Source organism: Rattus norvegicus, chromosome 1 (assembly GCF_036323735.1).
Source record: "Rattus norvegicus strain BN/NHsdMcwi chromosome 1, GRCr8, whole genome shotgun sequence".
In the NCBI taxonomy this organism is placed as follows: domain Eukaryota; kingdom Metazoa; phylum Chordata; class Mammalia; order Rodentia; family Muridae; genus Rattus; species Rattus norvegicus.
This window is the reverse complement of record NC_086019.1, coordinates 213,463,989-213,482,303: the sequence shown is the minus strand read 5'-3', so window position 1 is coordinate 213,482,303 and position 18,315 is coordinate 213,463,989. Positions and strand designations below refer to the sequence as shown.

Here is an 18,315-nt window from a genome sequence, read left to right as displayed (position 1 = left end):
CTCTCTTGCCCACAGAGCAAAAGTCTTCCCTTTATTCCCCATGGAGTCTGGAACCCTCTAGGCCTCCCCTCAGCTAACTTACAGCTTTGTAGCCAGTCTTATCTGAGACCCAGGGAAGATGTATATGTGTGTGCTGCTGAGACAGGACTCGCAGCTCGGCAGAACCCCGGAAGAAGGAAGCTGTACAGGGTCTGTGGCTGGGCCTCTGGGATCCCCCAGCCAGGGACTTCCTCTTCCTCTCAGAGCAGGTGTAGCTGCCACAGCGTGACAGGGACTACACCCTGTCCCCCAACATGGAGGGGGCCAAGGGGCCCAGGCTCAGAGACTTCCTGAGTGGGAGTCTGGCCACCTGGGTGAGGGTCAGGTGGGACAGCTGGGAGAGGAAGAGAGTGTCAGAGCAGACTGAGGGCTGGGGGAGGGGTGGCTGGGTTGTACAGCATCAGCAGGCAGAGGAGGGGGAGGGGGAGATGGTCTGGGAACTGGGGCAGGAGGCATTCAGGGGCACTGGTGAAGTGTGTGTGGGACAGATCGGGGACTCAGGATGCATTTACTAGTGGGAGGCGGTTTCTACCTGTTTAGCTGACTTCTATTTGTTTCCACAGGCACTGGGATTGGCTGGGCTGGTGGGGGAGGCAGAAGAATCATCGGGGACAGAGGAGGAAGAGGAGGAGGAGGAGGAGGGGCCTCTTTGTACGGAGAGGAGATTCCTGAAGCTGATCAGTGGAGACTTACTCCTTCGGGTGCTGGGCATCATGTAAGGGACATGGGGAAGTTGAGTTTGGGGGTGGGGGAGGGCAATGAATAGTGGGAGGAGCCTGAGGATGGAGGGCAAGGCCAGTCTGGGGTTGGGGAAGATCCTCAAGCCAACCTCTCATCCATGTTCCCTGGGTGGTCATAGTGCTCCCAGTTCCCGAGGACGACTTCAGATGGTCAAGGGGCATGATGGTCCTGCAGCCTGTAGGATATGGAACCTCTATCACCTGTGGGGGCGACTGAGGGATTTCTATCAGGTAAGGCATTGGGGAGACCTGACAGGAGGCCCAGCAGCCCCTTGTGAAGGTGTCTTTCTTAGTGTGGGCCATTCTAGGAGGAACTGCAGCTGCTGATCCTGTCACCACCTCCAGACCTTCAGACACTGGGATTTGACCCCTTCTCAGGTACTGTTTCCTACCTGCTCTCTGGCCTCTGTCCCTGCCCCATGTCCCTCTTTAACCCTTTGTGTCTTGTGCCCAGCAGAAGAGGCAGTGGACGAGCTGGAAGGCATCCTTCGGCTGTTGCTGGGGGCCTCAGTGCAGGTGAAGAGGGGACGGGAGAACAGAATGGAATTCTGACAGGAGAAGGGAACCTCTGTGTGCCAGCTTTGGGCCTTCTGTCTACCACAGTGTGAACATCGGGAGCTCTTCATCCGTCATATCCAGGGCCTCAGCCTTGACGTCCAGAGCGAGCTGGCTGCTGCCATCCAGGAGGTACCGATGGCAGTGATACAGTCTAGGGGCTTGATTTGGTTCATTTTCTCTGCCAGCTGAAGAATTAAATGGCAGGAAAAAAAAATCTGAAGTGCAGCAGGTGGCAGCAGAGAGAGCTCTTGCACAGCAGACAGAAGCAGCAGTTAAGAAAGGCATTTATTGAGGGCGAGCCAGAGCAGACACACAGAGAAACAGACTCTGCTTTGCAGAAGCAGGACTCGGGAAGCACACACACACACACACACACACACACACACACACACACACACACACACACAAGCAGTCTCTTCTGGAGGCCTGGGGTTTTAAAGACTCTGAGGAGTCTTCCTCCCTCTACTTTGGTCGGTCAGTTTGAAGGCCCATAGTTGGTTTGTCTGAAACCATTGTGTGATATGCCCTGATCAGGCCTTGAACTTGTTGAGCCGCTATGTCAGCAGGGGACCGCTAGTGGGGGCAAAAGCTGCCAGCCAGGCTTTTGTCTTAAGTCAGCAGACTGAGGAGGAAGCTGGCCATCTTGGAAATTTCCCACCTCTTCCATGTCATGGCCCCTCTTCCAGTCTGTCTGCCTGCCAGAAATTATGTCTAACCCTTGATCTCTAGGTACTGTGGTGGATGGCACCGGAGGCTTTTGCCACCCCTGAAGCCACCTTCACCTCCTTCTGATGTATTGCTCTCCGTGCCCTCAGGTGACCCAGCCTGGTGCTGGTGTGGTACTGGCTCTGACTGGACCAGAATCTGCAGAGCTGGTGGCTGAGGAGCTGGAGATGCAGTTACGGAATCTGATGGGGACGATGTCCAGGCTGGTGCGAGAGCGTGATCTGGGGGCACAGGTAGGGGACAGGCAAGGGCTGTCAGTTGTCATAACCCAGAATGATTTTGTGGGGATCGGAGGCCCGATGTACAGAGGTTTTGGAAGGTGCTTCCTGACCTTTGACTTCCTGCTAGCGGTTGGCTGAAGTACTGCTAGAGCGGGAGCCAGCCCACTTGCTGTTGCCAGAGGCTTCTGCTAATGCTTCTGCGGAGGGTCCCTCGCACCATTTGGCTCTGCAGTTGACCAATGCCAAGGCCCAGCTGAGACGCCTGCGGCAGGAGGTGTGAGTGTCTGAAGGCTGGGGAAGGGGCCAGTGGGATCTGGATGGATCCCCAGACCCCAGGTGTGGGTTTGCAACTGGCAGACACCTTCCATCACTCCATCCCTCCAGGGAGGAGAAGGCCGAGCTGCTGCTGGACTCCCAGGCTGAGGTGCAGGGCTTGGAATCTGAAATTCGAAGGCTCCGCCAGGAGGTGCAGTCCAACGCCCATCCCCCACTTCTGCCCCTCATTGACCCCTCCCCATCGTGGTCCTATTGCTTCTTGTGATACCTCACTCCTCTGTCGCGTGGCTGGCTAATCCTAGTTCTACACCATATGGCCCAGACCCAGGCGCTGTCTGGACAAGCCAAGCGCGCAGAGCTCTACCGCGAGGAGGCAGAGGCACTGCGGGAGCGGGCCGGCCGCTTGCCACGCCTGCAGGAAGAGTTGCGGCGCTGTCGCGAGAGGCTTCACGCAGCAGAGGTCTTTAAGGGCCAGCTAGAGGTGAGGTGGGGGCGAGGCTGGAGGCGGAATATTGCGCCGGGGCGTGGCCTGAAGGCGGGGCGTACAGGAGGGGTCTGGCCAAGAGAAGAGTGGACCTAGCTTTGCTTGGGAGACCGTGATAGCAGGGTGAAGTGCGTGAGGATACAGCAGGTGGAGTCTGGGACAAGCCCTTTAGGATGGGCGGATGGAAGGGAGAAGAAGAGACTATGGAAGGACAGGGCTTGAAGAGACGGATGGGGGCCACGGGTAGAATAGGGAAGTCAGCAGTGGGATTCCACCAAGTAGTGGGTACCCGTGAGTGTGGTCTAGAGGGATGTGGCCTTGGAAGGCTTCTCCTTGGGGCAGGGTACAGAAGGGTGGAGTACCTGGGGAAATCTTGGAGAAAGCTGCAGTTGGAGGGAAGAAGTAGGGAAAGAGGCAGGGTCTGAAGCTGTCCCAGGGGAAGGACGAGCATAAAGGTTGCATCTCATCAAGGATCCTCCCATCTTTCCCACCAGGAGGAGCGAGTGCTTTCTGGGGCCCTGGAGGCCTCGAAGGTCCTGCTGGAGGAGCAGCTGGAGATTGCCCGAGAACGCTCAGCCAGGCTGCACGAGACCCAGCGGGAGAACCTCCTGTTGCGTACTCGGCTGGGCGAGGCCCATGCGGTGAGCTAGGTTGACCTGTCCGCAGTCCACTGTCCCTGGTCCTCATGACTCCAGTGATGCCCAGAGCTCTAAGTGATTCCTGTTGGGAATGATATTCAGACTTGTACATTTGGCCTGGGCCAGATGAACAAGGTGCTGAGCCATTTTTCCACATCCCAGGACCTGGACTCTCTGCGGCATCAGTTGGAGCAGCTGGTGGAAGAGAATGTGGAACTGGAACTGGAACTTCAGAGGAGCCTGGAGCCGCCCCCAGGCTCCCCTGGGGAGAGTGAGTCTGGCCTAGGGTGAGGGTGAGGATCTGGGGGTGAAGGCAGACTCTGATGGGGAGGACTTGTTTTCAAGCCCTTACTAGGTCTGAGAGGTGTTGGGGCCGGGAGTCAGGGAGGGTGGGCGGAGTTTTGACTTGATCATATCTCCAGCTTCCCTACCGGGAGCAGCACCCTCACTGCAAGATGAGGTGAGGGAAGCAGAGGCTGGGCGGCTAAGGACAGTGGAACAGGAGAATCGGACGCTTCGAGGCCAACTACAAATGCTTCGGGAACAGCTTGACAGTCAGGTAGGTTCCTCCAATATCCTTATCCTCGCTGCTTCCCACCTACATCCCTTCTAATACACCCCCCATTGTCTCTCTCATATGTCCTCAGCGCCCTCTGCTGGAGGAGCAGAGCAAGGACTCCATGCTGCCTGTGACTAATGGGGCTCCAGCAGCTCCCCTGGCCCTAGATCACAGTCCCAAAAGCCTGGCTTGCCAGATAGGAGGCGAAGGCCCGGGATCTTTGGACCTGCCTTCCCCAGCATCATACTCTGGAATCACAAGGTTATCTGAGTGTCTCCAGGCACCCGATTCACACCCGGAGTTGGACAGTCCTTTCCAGATGGTATCTCAGGATCCCCAGACCTCAGACCAAACTCAAGAATCAGACCCTACCGGGGAGGCACATCAGTCCCTGGAGAAGTCTGGTCATAGAGTCTCTGTCCAGAGCCCCATTGTCTGGGACCCACCACAGGGTGCAGAGATCAGAATTGATGTGCAGGAGCTAGGAGAGACTGGCAGCAGGGAGGCTTCCGAAGGGGAGTCGGTACCGGAGGCCCAGGTCCTGAAACAGGAGAACCCCGAATGCAGGCCCAGATCTGCTGAGTTCATCCTCCTGGAGCCACTGAAGGATCAGAAGACCCTGGAACCGGAACTAGAATTGTCCAAGCAACAGACAGAGACAGGAGGGCACGAACAGAGGCCCAAGGGGTTGGTCAATAAACTGGTCCTTCAGAAACCACAGCAGACATCAGAAGGGCCTCCCGATGCCTGGTCCAGGGAGGAGCCAATCCCAGGGGAGACCCTGGCCACTGCTATCCCAGAGGAGCAGGCCCTCAGAGATGAGGTAGCACAACTAAGGAGAGAGGTTGTAAGCCTTGAGGCTAAACTGCAAGCCCAAGCCCAAAGACTGGAGGCCCGAAGTGCAGAGGCTGTCTCTCTCTCTGAGGAGCTGGCCCAAGCACGCAGAACAGAGGCTGAGGCCCATCTGGAGGTAGAGGCCCGGGCCCGGGAACAGGCCCGTCTGCGTGAAGCAGTAGATGCAGCTAGCCTGGAGCTGGAGGCTGCATCACGTGAGCGGGAGGCACTGGCAGAGGCGCTAGCAGCAGCGGGCCGGGAGCGGAGGCAATGGGAACGCGAGGGGCCCAGGCTGCGGGCTCAAGTTGAGGCTGCCGAGCAGCAGGTGCAAGCTCTGGAGAGCCAGGTCCGCTGTCATCTGGAGGAAGCTGAGAGGGAGCACCTGGAGAAGCAAGCCCTTAGGGAGGTATGTGGGGTACAGCGGTGGGTCGGGTAATGAGGATCTGCGACAGTTGCTGGCTTGTATGGTGTGGGTCCCTTCGCTGTACTGAGATGGGACTGAAAGTAGACAGTCCAGGCCACTCCTACCGTTGCAGGACATCTGGTAGCCAGTCCTTATTGGGCCGGCTACAGGAGAGACTCGCACTGTCAGCTCTATGGTCTGTCCTGCACTCCTGTTGTGGTAGCCTCTGTCCCTTTGCCCTAGCCCCATCTTCCTGTATAAATCAGACACTGTGCCCTACAGCACGCATGATCCCTTGGCAGACCAGGATAATGTGGAAATTGCCTGACTCATGGCCAAGGCCTGCTGCAAGTGACCAAACAATAGTTCTCCAGGAGCCAGGACGGAGTCCGTTCTGCAGCGAGCTCGCCCAGCTCCATACCCAACTCCATATAAACTAGACATATGCTTTTCATTCCAGCACTCAGGATGTGGAGGCAGGAGGATTAGAAGTTCAAGGTGTTTAGTTTGCTTTTCTATTGGAACTTAACTCAAGAGCAGGAAGCTGGAGACAGAACTGAGTGGAGCAGAGGCCGTGGAAGGGCTCTGCTTACTGGCTCCTCTCCATAGCTTACTCACCTTGCTTTTTTATGTAGCTCGGGACAATCTGTCCAGGGATGGTACCACTCACAATGGGCTGGGCTCTCCCGCATTAATCATTAACCAAGGAAGTGCCCCATAGACCTGCCTACAGACAGTCTGATGGAGGCATTTTTCCCAGTTGAGGTTCCCTGTTCCCAGATGTCAAGTTGGCAGCACAGAGATCCTTGACTCTACAATGAATTGGAGGCTATCCTGGGCTATATGAAACTCCGCCTAGAGAGAAAACAAAATCAAAACATTCAGTAAAGATTAGTGTGTCAGGCAGTGGCGGCATGCCTTTAATTTCAGCCCTCAGGAGGCAGAGGCAGGTGGATCTCTGTGAGTTTGAAGCCAGCCTGGTCTACAGAGTGAGTTCTAGAACAGCCAGGGCTTCACAGAGAAACCCTATCTGGAAAAGAACCAGTAAGGGCCTGGAGCGATGGCTCAGTGGTTAAGAGCACTGGCTGCTCTTCCAGAGGTCCTGAGTTCAAATCCCAACAAACACATGATGGGTCACAACCACCTGTAATGAGATCTGATGTCTTCTTCTGGTATGTCTAAGGACAGCTACAGTGTACTCATATACATAAAACAAATGTTTTAAAAATAACACAACAACAACAACAACAAGTGAAGTGCTAGCTGTGTACCCAGGAAGAGGCGATAGTGCCTATCTGGGAGTGAGAGGCCTTCGGGGAAAATTTCCAGGATGCTACTTGATGACAAAAGATTAAGGTTGGGGATTTAGCTCAGTGGTAGAGCGCTTGCCTAGGAAGCGCAAGGCCCTGGGTTCGGTCCCCAGCTCCGAAAAAAAAAAAGAACAAAAAAAAAAATAAAAGATTAAGACCTTTGATGAGAGAAGTGACAAGAGAATCCAATGACAAGAGAATCCAAGGACTCTAAGGTATTGGAGATGATGGGGACTCAGAAGTCACAGCAGTGGCCAGCTTTGAAGGAGTTGCTACTCTGTCCGCTGACATGGAAAGCTGCAGGTGTGGACAAACCCATGTGTGGTTGAGTTTGACAAGGGTCACCGTGATGAAAGGGGAAATGCCCATCAGGAGGTGGGGGCAGTGGTAACTGACAGGTAGGGTCATAGGGTGATGGGGGGGATGTCTGGAAATTCTTGCATTTCTTTAATTCATTCACATGCTTTGTTAGGCTTGGGTTCAGTGGTGACCAGGCCAGGTGTGGGGTGCCCATATGCATAGGTGCGGAGGTGACAGGACAGTGCAGAAAGCCGTGGTGCAGGGAGCTATGGTCCGGGCTGGATACATCAGGGTAAGGCTTTCTGGAGGAGGTGGAGAGAAGCAGATCCAGGCTGTGAGTTGGAGAAGTCAGGAGAGGTGAGCCTGAGGAGGAATTTAGCAGGGTTCCTATTGGGCAGGGCGAAAGCTTCCTTCTATGCTGAGGGAGAGGTTGGGGCTTATGTTGTGAGTGAATGGTATCTCTGGAGGCTGGAGATATCCCCATAGGGAGACAAAGCTAAGGACAGTACAGGGTAATGGCCAGGGTTAGGGCAGAGCTGTGGCTGCCAAGACTGGGAACTGGGTGCTCCAGCGTGAGCAGTCTCCAGTTCCACCCCAGGGCACAGACTGGAAGAACACCTCACATAGGAGCATCCCAATGATGAAGATGGGGAATAGGAGTCGGGGCGGGAGACACTGGTTACGCACGCACGGGGTAGGTATGGGGGAGAGATGTAGGGAATCTGGAACAATGAGTTAATGATGAGAGAGCGTCTCTCTGGGGTACCTAATGTGGCGTGGGATCTAAAGATCTGCCAGGAAGGAACTGTGTGCTGTCTCAGACCCTCCTGATTGTCAGCTGTGTGGCTTGGAGCAAGTTACTTCAGAATGTCGTTTTCCTCATCTGTAAACCAGAAACAAACCTGTACCTGCCCCTCCTGTGTACATTACCTGCAATCCTGCTCTTGGTAGGGCGAGGCAGGAGGATTGAGAGTTAGAGGCCATCCTGAGCTAGATAGGCTCAAGAGAGGACTGGAGATGTACACTCCTCTAATCCTAGAATTTGGGAATAGAGACAGGTGGATCTCTGTGAGTTTGAGCTTAGCCTGGTTTATAGTGACAGGAATATATAGTGAGACTCTGTTTCAGAAAAAAAAAAAGAGGGAGAAAAGGGATGAGAGAGAGAGAAAGAGGAACTAAAACCTATCTGTTCCTACCTGATCTGATCCAATTTCACAAAACGATGTGTGGGAGGAGCTCAGGGTGCTCCTGGCTCTCAGTACACTTTTGCTTTTTTGGGAGAGGGGCTGGCAGTGAAGGTAAGGGTGGCTCTGGAAGAACTGGCTCTGAGGACTTAGAGTGGGAGAAGCTGGGGCTAGAGGGAATTGGGACGACTTCCTGACTGTAACAGTTCCGGGCACTACCTGGATGTGGCATTGAAGGACCTGGCTAGCACTGCAGAGAAGGGATCCCAAGGTTTTTAGGTGGTCACAGAGGCCTCCCAGGCTGGGTGGAGGGGCACTTGGTACGGCTATAGCTAGAACCGTGAGCGGGCAGGGCCGCAGGTCTCCACTTGCAACTGCACCATGGTTCTCGTATCTCTGAGAACGCTAAGGCTCTAGTGGCCATTTGGGCAGCAGAGCCTTATGGGAATTGTAGTTCTTTTCCTCCTCCTATGGGAATTGTAGTTCCTCCTCCTCCTCCTCCTCCTCCTCCTCCTCCTCCTCCTCCTCCTCCTCCTCCTCCTCCTCCTCCTTTTCTTTTTTTCTTTTCTTTTCTTTCTTTCTTTCTTTCTTTTTTCTTTCTTTCTTTCTTTCTTTTTTTTTTTTTTTTGGGACAGGGTTTCTCTATGTAACTTTGTCTATCCAGGAACTTGCTTTGTAGAACAGGCTGGCCTTGAACCTGGCTCTGTCTCCCTAGTGCTGGGATTAAAAGTATGCGCCACCACCACCAGCTGAATTTTAGTTGTTTTAACCAGAGACTGTGCCCACATCTGTTGGGAACTGCAATGCCCAGGGCAAGCTGTGAAGGGTCGTCACTTATGATGATGGCTCAATAGCCTTAGTTTTCGGAGGCAGGATGTGGCCAGTGACTGGGCAGTGTCATCTTTGTGCAGTTTTATTTTTCTAGGGTCCCCAGGAGTCAGAATGGTTTGGCCTCCCTCCCCTTGCAGCTCACAGGTCAGAATTGGCCTTCCACCCCTGCCCTGGAATGGTGTGGCCCAACTGCCAAATGCCATAGTCTCTGACCAACCTCTGCAGCCCTGCTCTGTGGTTAGACCCGAGATCCCTGAGTTCCTGTTCTGATAGCTCTTGGTAGCCACCCCTCTGTGGTGCTCTGCAGACCTACCTCCACCCAGCCCCTGCACATGCCTGGAAAAGCAGCTGCCAGGGCCTACCGCCCTCATGGGTACCCTCGAAACTATGGGCTCAAAGAGGTGAAGTCATTTGCTTAGTGTGCATCTCTGACTCCTCACTGAAGGGTTGCCTTCACCCCCACCAGGTTTAGGCCCCCAGCTCCCTTCATATCCATCCTACAGAGCCGCTGGCACTCCGTCTCCAGGTCTTTTAGACAAGGTCTCATACTGAGCCTAGGCCTCCTGTGTAGCCCAGGCTGTGCTTAACTTTGCAGCCATCTTCCAATCTTGGCTTCTTGAGTTGCTGGTATTACAGATGTGAACAATGCACGCCAGATGGGAACTCAGAGACATTTGCCAGGGTAACCGAGCAAGGCAGAGAGCAAGACGACCTCTTCTCGGGCCTGTTTCTAGCCTTCCTCTAAATCTGGGGAAGAGGAGTGATCCCCATCTTCAACCCCACCTGCTGAGTCTGCTCTGCCTGCCCACAGGAGCTAGAGAAGGCTGTGGTACGGGGCCAGGAATTGGGGGATCGGCTGGAGCATCTGCAGCGAGAGCTGGAGCAGGCGGCCTTAGAGCGCCAGAAGTTCCTTCAAGAACGGGAGAGCCAGCACCAGAGGTGGGCACAGTGGCTGGGTGCAGGGAGGGACAGGGAAGTGAGAGCTGCATGTTAAGGCTTCTCCTGGTAGGTACCAGCATCTGGAGCAGCGTCTGGAAGCTGAGCTGCAGGCAGCGTCTACCAATAAGGAGGAGGCATTGATGAAGCTCAAGGCCAGAGCCCTGCAGCTGGAGGAGGAGCTAATTCAGGTAAAGCTGTCCTGAGAACTGAGGTGCTGGCCCCTTGCCCCAACCTGGGAGTAGGCAACCAGGGCTGTCAGGGCTCAGGTCTTACTTCTAGATCGATGGATAGCTGTTCACCTCCTACCCTGGTGGGGCTGCTTCCTGTGTTCCTCAAGTGGATGGAACCTTTTCTTGGGATGACTGATCTGCCTGAGCCCCTACACTTCCCTATGTGTGTGAGGCACCTGCAATCTGTGTCCCTGAACCTCATCCCTGCAGCTGCGCCAGTACCCTGTGGACCAGGCAACTGAGGTACGAGCTGAGCCTCGGACTGTGGAGACCCAGAATGGACGGCTCATCGAGGTGGAGCGAAATGTGAGTGGCAGGGCATGGGTTGCCCAGGGGATGGGAGGACGAGCCGCTTAGCCACCGGCAATCTCTCTCTCTGGCAGAATGCCACACTGGTGGCTGAGAAGGCGGCTCTGCAGGGGCAGCTGCAGCACCTGGAGGGGCAGCTGGGGAGCCTGCAGGGACGTGCACAGGAGCTCCTGCTACAGAGTCAGCGGGCACAGGAGCACAGCAGTCGCCTGCAGGTGTGTGACAGCATGGGGCTCTTGTTAGTGTCATTTTATGCCCTTTTCTCTACTCCAGCCAGTGGCTTCGTCTGCTTCCAAAGTGCTTTCCCTCTGACCTCGGCCGTCACAGGCTGTACCTTCTCCCTTTGCTTGCTTTCAGCATTCACATCTGCACCCACTCCCATCCCCCGTCATCCTAGCATCTCAGCCTCTCCACGCCAGCCATTAGTCTTCACCCCTTCCCTGTCCCCGACCCTTGTGTCCCATCCCTGTTTTGGACCTCTTGCATGGCCCCACCACCCTGATTCCTCTCTGCTGCTTTCCACCTCCACCCGTTCTTTCGGTTGTGACTGGGCTTCCGCCATAGCTGTTCCTGTCCTCTGCCCCTGTGGTCTCGGGCCGTGCCCTGTATTCCTTGTGGGCTGGGCGCCTCACTACAGTGGTCGTCCCCACCTGTTCCACCCTAGGCTGAAAAGTCTATGATGGAGATTCAGGGTCAGGAGCTGCACAGGAAGCTGGGGGTGCTAGAAGAGGAGGTACGGGTAGCAAGGCGGGCCCAGGAGGAGACTCGTGGGCAGCAGCAGGCTCTGCTCCGTGACCACGAGGCCTTAGTGCAGCTGCAGCGAAGGCAGGAGACGGAGTTGGAGGGACTGTTGGTGCGGCACCGAGATCTCAAGGCCAATATGCGAGCATTGGAACTGGCCCACCGTGAGCTCCAGGGCAGGTGAGTCTCCCCCTGTCATGCTTACTCGCCTGTCTTCCTCAGCAGGCCCAACCAAGGGGATATTCTATACTCCAAGTGTCTATCCTACTACTCCTCTCTTGTGGGAGTCTAGGCTTCCCAACTTTGAGGCTGTGAATGGTGGTACCCTGCATGGCGTTCCGCTTTGGGGCTTTGCTGGGGTGTGGTGCTTATGCTTAGCAGATATCAGACTTTCAGATCCCCACAATGCAGTGCCTACTTGTCAAGGCTGCAGCCCCTGCAGTCCTCTGGGACCCTTGTTCATACAGGCACGAGCAGTTGCAGGCCCAGCGGGCCAGTGTGGAAGCACAAGAGGTGGCCTTACTGGCAGAGCGCGAGCGCCTGATGCAGGACGGACATAGGCAGCGCGGACTGGAGGAGGAGTTGCGGAGACTTCAGAATGAGCATGACAGGTGCTAGCCCTGGTGCAGCCCTGCCCTCATCACCCCCCAACCCCCCATCAGCATTCCCACATGTGAAGTGGGTTAGGGTGTGTTAGTCACTGCCCCTGCATGTCCGGTTTCTCCTCCTTTCTGTGAGTGTGGGCTTCCTAGCTCTTGGGAGAGCAGTTGTCTTTGTCTCCAAAGAGCTCAGATGCTACTGGCTGAGGTGTCTCGGGAGCGAGGGGAGCTCCAGGGTGAACGTGGGGAGCTGCGGAGCCGCCTGGCGAGGCTGGAACTGGAGCGAGCACAACTTGAGATCCAGAGCCAGAAACTGCGTGAGTCCAACCAGCAGTTGGACCTGAGCGCCTGTCGGCTGACCACACAGTGTGAGGTGTGGCACAGTGCTGGGGGCGCCCTGGGGCAGTCAGGGTAGGCAAGTCAAGCTGGACAGTCTGGAGCCGGGTATTCATCCTGCCCTTGCTGCTGGCCGCAGCTTCTGACCCAGCTTCGCAGTGCGCAGGAAGAGGAGAACAGGCAGCTGTTAGCTGAGGTACAGGCCCTGAGCCGGGAGAACAGAGAACTGCTGGAGCGCAGCCTGGAGAGTCGTGACCATCTGCATCGAGAGCAGCGAGAGTACCTGTGAGCATGCTCAGGGTCAGGCCCCTCAGGAAACCCCACTTCCTCTCATCCCCACTCCTCCACCCCCACCCCACCCCACCCCACCCCACGCCCCCAGGTCCAAGAGAAAAGTTCCAGGCATAGGGTAGTCTTACCTGCAATGTGACGGTCCGGAGTTATACCTGCTTCTGCCAGGGCTTTGCCAGGATTTCTCTGAACCTATTCTCTCCTCTTCCTACCAGGGACCAGCTTAATGCCTTGCGCCGTGAGAAGCAGAAGCTGGTGGAGAAAATCATGGACCAGTACCGTGTGCTGGAACCTGGGCCCCTACCCCGTACCAAGTGAGGTCCCACCTTCCGGAACCGGGATCCTGCTAACCTTTGCCCTGTCCTACCCTCTGACACCCAGCTCCCTGAAAGCCAGGCTGGGGTGCAGGTCTTAATAAGGGTTTGCCTGACCCTTTTCATCCCCTGATACAATCCTCCTCTCCCTCCCTTTTCCTGTTTCCTTATCCCTTCTTATGCCCTCTTGCCCCCAGGAAGGGCAGCTGGCTGGCAGACAAGGTGAAGAGGCTGATTCGGCCCCGGCGGGAGGGAGCCCTCCATGGGGGGCCACGCCTGGGGGCCGATGGGGCTGGCAGCACGGAAAGCTTGGGGGGCCCCCTGGAGACGGAGCTCCCTGAGGGCAGGGAGGCAGATGGGACAGGTGGGTCTGAGGGTCTGGTGACCAGAATGTCCCTATCCCATATCTCCCACGTTTGGCATCTGCTATACTGTCTGGCTTGCACCTGTGCTCCCTGCCACCCACCTCCACCTGCCTTGATGCTCCGTTGGCTGCTCTCTGCTCCAGGGGTCCCCTGCCTGGGCACCTCCTTTCTGCCTGTATTGCCACCTTTCCATTTCTACACAACCCACAGTCATGCCTAAGACCTCAGAGCAGCCGGGCACATTAGGGAAAGATTATTTATTCTAGTGATACAAAAGGAAACTGAGGACCAGAGAGGATGGGGCACCTTGCTCAAGGCTCCACAGTGAGCTTGTGTGAGCCACCAGCGAAGGCTTACCGGCCAGGTCTCTTCCTTCCTACGCTCTTCTTTCTACCCTATGTAACCTCACCCACTGGCTCTCTGCTTGCCTGGTCCCTCCCTGTACTTCGGTGACCACCTTCCCCATGCATGTGCCTCTCACAGGGTCCTCGTCACCAGCACCCATGCGCCGTGCCCAGAGCTCTCTCTGCTTGGGAGACGAGAACCTGGCAGGTGGGCAGCGGCGTAGACTCAGCTCCCGATTCCCTGCCGGGCGAAGCTCTGCGTCATTTAGTCCAGGGGACACCCCAAGGCAGCGGTTCAGACAGCGAAGACCAGGCCCCCTGGGGGCGCCCAGTTCCCACAGCAAAGGTGAGACATAGAGTCCCCGAATATAAGTCCCCATTATCCAGTGGACTCAGCATTTTGGGGAGGAGAGGTATTCCTCTTAGTCTCTGTGTTCCTGTATGCCTTGCCCACCGCTGCCCGGCACTGTGACCCAGCGGCTGCCTTTTGATCCCTAGGATCTGGTGTGGAATGGGATGGCTCCATTGAGACCCTCTCGGAACATGAAGCAGATGCCACTGGAGAGGGTGAGTGGGGATGTGTGCCCCATCTGGGGTCTCCAGCAAGTCTCGTTGACCAGTTCTCTCTTCTGATGAGGAAGAATTCTTTACCAAACACCAGCTGGTATGCTCTGGTGATACGGCAGGGAACATTCTGGTGTAGGGAGGCAGACTGCAAACACTGCCTGAAAATAATCACTGTTTACAACAGCCAGGACTGACAGAAATACAATCTGAACATGGTATGGGTGGTACACGCCGGCCACCCCAGCACCTGAGGCTGAGGCAGGAGAATTACAAATTCAAGACCAGCTTAGACTCTATGGCAAGACCCTGTCTGGATTGGGGGGGGGGATACAATGTGAGCTATGTGTGTATCTTTTTCCTTTTTAGTAATCCTGTCAGAAACATAGAGGGGGGGGGTACGACAGTTTTAATGACATGACTCATTTATGTCTGCCTAAATGGTTACAGTTTTCAATATGTAGTCAGTGCATAAAGTTACAAATGAGAATTTCTTTTTACATTCATTTTATTTTTTGAGGCAGGGAGTCTCACTATGCAGTCTGGTTGGCTTGGAACTTACTATATAGACCAGGCCAGCCTCAAACTAACAAAGATCTGCCTGTCTCTACCTCACCAAGCTGGGACTAAAGGCACAGTCCACATTCCTGGGATTGCAGCTGTATCTGACTTCTTTCCTTCCTTCCTTCCTTCTTTATTTTATTTTATTTTATTTTTTTTGAGACAGGGTCTTTTTTATATAGGCTATGATGACCTAGTTCACGGTGTAGCCCAGGCTGGGCTATTTGTAGCAATCCTCCTGTCTCAACTTTCTTAGTTCTAGGATAATAGTTGTGTGCTACCACACCCATTATTTTTGTTCATACTAAGTGTTTAAAGTCTAGCAAGCACTTCACACGCAAGCATATAGAAGTTTGGGCTAGCAGAGGTTCAGCCCCAGCCTGATAGGAGGCTATAATGCTGGGGAAGAAGTGTGTGTGTGTGTGTGTGTGTGTGTGAGTGAGTGTGTGAGTGTGTGTGAGTGTGAGTGTGTGAGTGTGTGTGAGTGTGTGTGAGCGAGTGTGTGTGAGTGTGTGAGAGTGTGTGTGAGTGTGTGCGTGTGTGTGAGTGTGTGTGAGTGTGTGCGTGTGTGTGAGTGTGTGTGTGAGTGTGTGTGTGTGAGTGTGTGTGTGAGTGTGAGTGTGTGTGAGTGTGTGTGAGTGTGTGTGAGCGAGTGTGTGTGAGTGTGTGTGAGCGAGTGTGTGTGAGTGTGTGAGAGTGTGTGTGAGTGTGTGCGTGTGTGTGAGTGTGTGTGTGAGTGTGTGTGTGAGTGAGTGTGTGTGTGTGTGTGTGTGTGTGTGTGTGTGTGCGCGCTCGAGTGTGTGTGGTCAGAGGCCACACTGGAATTTGAGTGAGGGTACTATTTGGGGACAGGCTACCCAGAGGAGCTGAAATTTAGAGACAGCTTGAGGCTAGAACATGGAGGTTGGGGAGAGCAAGTAGACAGAAGGTTCAGGGTCCCATGGACTGCCCTGACTCTGGCCATCTTCTTGGGAGGAAGCCTAATCCATCTTTCTCTCCAGCCCTCCAGGAACAGAAACCAGAGAAACAATTCCTTACCTCTTCCCTCAGCCAGTGATACTGTGGGGACAGAAGGCACAGGAGTGCAGCCTTCTCCCCACTGTAGGGTCAGTGGCATTCCCAGGCAGCCCAAGAGCCAGGGGGCCTGGGGACCCCAAGAAGAATCCTTGGACAAAGAAGCCTGGGCTCTCAGGTCCCCCACAGCTGGGACTCTGAGGAGGAGCTGGGACAAGGTTGTGGACAGGGGATGTGACTGGTCCGAACGGGGAGCTCCTGGCCAGGGCTCTTGCTCTCAGATACATCTATCACTGAGAAGGCGATGTCTGGGAGATTCCCCAGCTAAAGACGGCTGGCCCTCCGCCAGGTCTAGCTGGGGACCTAAGGCCCATTCCCTGGAGACAGACCTGGGCTAATATCTGAGCATTGTCTGGGACATGAGAGTGTGGAGAATAAAGCTGTAACCCCTTGAATCTGGGTTCTGTGTCTGCTGGCTGCTTGTGGGAGACTGGAGGTCTGGGGACTTCCATCGGCGTGGGCTTCTGTAGCCAAGAGGCCTGCGTGGACCAGGTAGCAAAGGGAATTATAGTGTGGCCATTTGGCCTTGTGAAAACCTGGATGTGCTGGCCAGGTAAGCAGCCAATGGGGACAGGGCCTGGGTAGGCATTTAACAGTGGATAAGACCTGGGATCTGGGATCTGAGACAAAGTGAACTTAGTTGGCCTGGCCCTATTTCTCAGGGCACTTCTTTTCTCTCTCTCCACATCTCCCAACCTCCTCATCTCCCCCTCCCTCCCACCCCTTCGGGTTGAGCCCTGCTTCAGGGAGCTCACAGTCTGGTTGCTAAGGTGGTTTTGTAACATCTCTGAGCTGGGTCCCTAGGATGGCGACAGGGAAGGGGAACTGATCTAGCTTCAGTTGTCAGTTTGACACCTGGGAAGAGGAAACTTAACTGAGAAATTGCCACCATGTGACTGGCCTATGGGCTTGTCTATGAAGGCAGTCTCTTGATTACTAATTGATGTAGGGAGGCTCAGCTCACTGTCTGTTACACCCTAGGCAGGTGATCTGGGCTATGTATAAAAGCTAGCAGAGGGGCCGGAGAGGTGGCCCAATAGTTAAGAGCTCTGACTGCTCTTCTGGAAGGCCCCACATTGGGCAGATTGCAGCTGTCTGTAACCCCAGCTCTGGGGAATGCCTCTGGCCTCCATGAGCACCAATTAAAAATGATAATCTTTTTTTTTTTTTTTTTTTTTTTTAAAGCGCTCGCTGAGCAAGCCGAAGGAAGCAGCATCCTCCAAGGTCACTACTTGAGTTCCTGTTGTGACAATTCCGTGACTTTGGTTTCTTTGAAAAGCACAGAAATATTATGGGACTAAAATACTATTATCTTAGTTTTAATCCCAGGTGTGGGAAATGGGGCAGATAGTTTCTGAGACTGTGCGGTGTTTGGAATTCTGGGGACTTTTCAGAGGGCATAAAAATGCTAGGGCCTTTGAGAGGCTGTGCAGGTTGTTGGTGGGTTGCTGTAGGTCACGGTCTGTTGAGTAGTGTTCACAGAGAAGAAATAAGAAGAAATTAGATTTCCTGACAGCGGAGATCAAACTTAACCCAAGGAACTCGACACCCCCAGCCAGCAGGAAGTCGTCTAACAATGATATCATCCTCTTTCTGACCCTAACTTTATTCGGGGATCTCTTTCCGTTCCCCTCTATCCTTTTTCTCCCTTACCTCGTGTTAGGGGGTTGAAAGGGTGGGAGAAAAGGGGTGGGGAAGGGTGGAAGAAAGAAGAACCCACAAAATAGCAAAAGACAGCTACAAGTTCCTACCTCCATGTTTCTGTCTTGGCTTGGCTTGCAGGAGGACTGTAACCTGTAAGCCAGACAAAATATTCCCCCCCCAAGTTACTTTTTGCCGAGTGCTTTTCGCAAACTAATATAGAAGTTGGTTCCTGGAATGTGGGTGTTGCTGTGATGGGCATGACCATGTGGCTTTTGTGCCACCCAGTGCTCAGAGCTTAAGGAACTGTTGTGGGAACTTGGAAATCACGGTGAGAGCAGTGCAGACAGAGGTGGCCTGGCTTGTGAAGTTTCAGAGTTTGTCAGGGTTGTCCATGTGATATATTCGAAATAAGAATCAGCGGAAGCGATCTGGGTTGTGGTGCACGCCTTTGATTCCAGCATCCAGGAGGCAGAGGCAGGCAGATCTGAGTTTGAGGCCAGCCTGGCCTATGGAACGAATTCCAGGACAGCCGGGGCTACACGGAGGAGAAGTCCCATCTCAAAAAACCAGGGGGGGAAAAATCAGTGAAAACCTTTGATTTACTGGGATTATGGATGTTTGTTAGCTAGTGCAGAAAAAAAACCAGCTGCTACTAATAAGAAACCAGCATCGCTAAGGCAAAGTCTTCTGGGAAGTGTTTCTCAGGATCACCACACGGAAACTGTGGCCTAGTGGGGGCCAAGGCCACATCTTAAGCTGTCAACAGAACTTGACCAGCAATGTGTAAGAGGCTTCCAAATGGTACTGGTTTTGAAGGCATGAAAGGGTCATGGAGAACAGCTGAGTCAGGGTCAGATCCCTGAGGGGAGGCCAGGAGGTCGCTGGTGGAGTTGCAGTCTCA

General features: G+C 54.4%; 1 protein-coding gene across 1 annotated transcript; it reads left to right on the top strand.

Moving 5' to 3' along the window:
* The first annotated feature begins 204 nt into the window (after nt 1–204).
* Ccdc88b (coiled-coil domain containing 88B) lies at nt 205–16,165 on the top strand. Its single transcript, XM_215206.12, has 27 exons — nt 205–353; nt 603–754; nt 899–1,010; nt 1,088–1,157; nt 1,237–1,295; nt 1,383–1,466; nt 2,153–2,296; nt 2,412–2,560; nt 2,669–2,750; nt 2,883–3,041; nt 3,539–3,685; nt 3,845–3,953; nt 4,105–4,241; nt 4,330–5,481; nt 9,915–10,042; nt 10,113–10,230; nt 10,483–10,578; nt 10,656–10,796; nt 11,246–11,502; nt 11,790–11,933; nt 12,108–12,294; nt 12,397–12,542; nt 12,764–12,862; nt 13,060–13,226; nt 13,711–13,917; nt 14,070–14,138; nt 15,698–16,165. Exons 1-27 carry the CDS (start codon nt 294–296, stop codon nt 15,751–15,753), a joined length of 4,431 nt encoding a protein of 1,476 aa, XP_215206.6. The 5' UTR covers nt 205–293; the 3' UTR covers nt 15,754–16,165.
* Nucleotides 16,166–18,315: the final 2,150 nt, after the last annotated feature.

Excerpts from the sequence above, each read along its gene's own strand:
- Ccdc88b (XM_215206.12), top strand. The coding sequence starts at position 294 with ATGGAGGGGGCCAAGGGGCCCAGGCTCAGAGACTTCCTGAGTGGGAGT. Across the intron at positions 1,467-2,152 it reads TGGCTGCTGCCATCCAGGAG|GTGACCCAGCCTGGTGCTGG; the intron begins GTACCGATGGCA and ends CCGTGCCCTCAG. Across the intron at positions 10,579-10,655 it reads TCATCGAGGTGGAGCGAAAT|AATGCCACACTGGTGGCTGA; the intron begins GTGAGTGGCAGG and ends TCTCTCTGGCAG.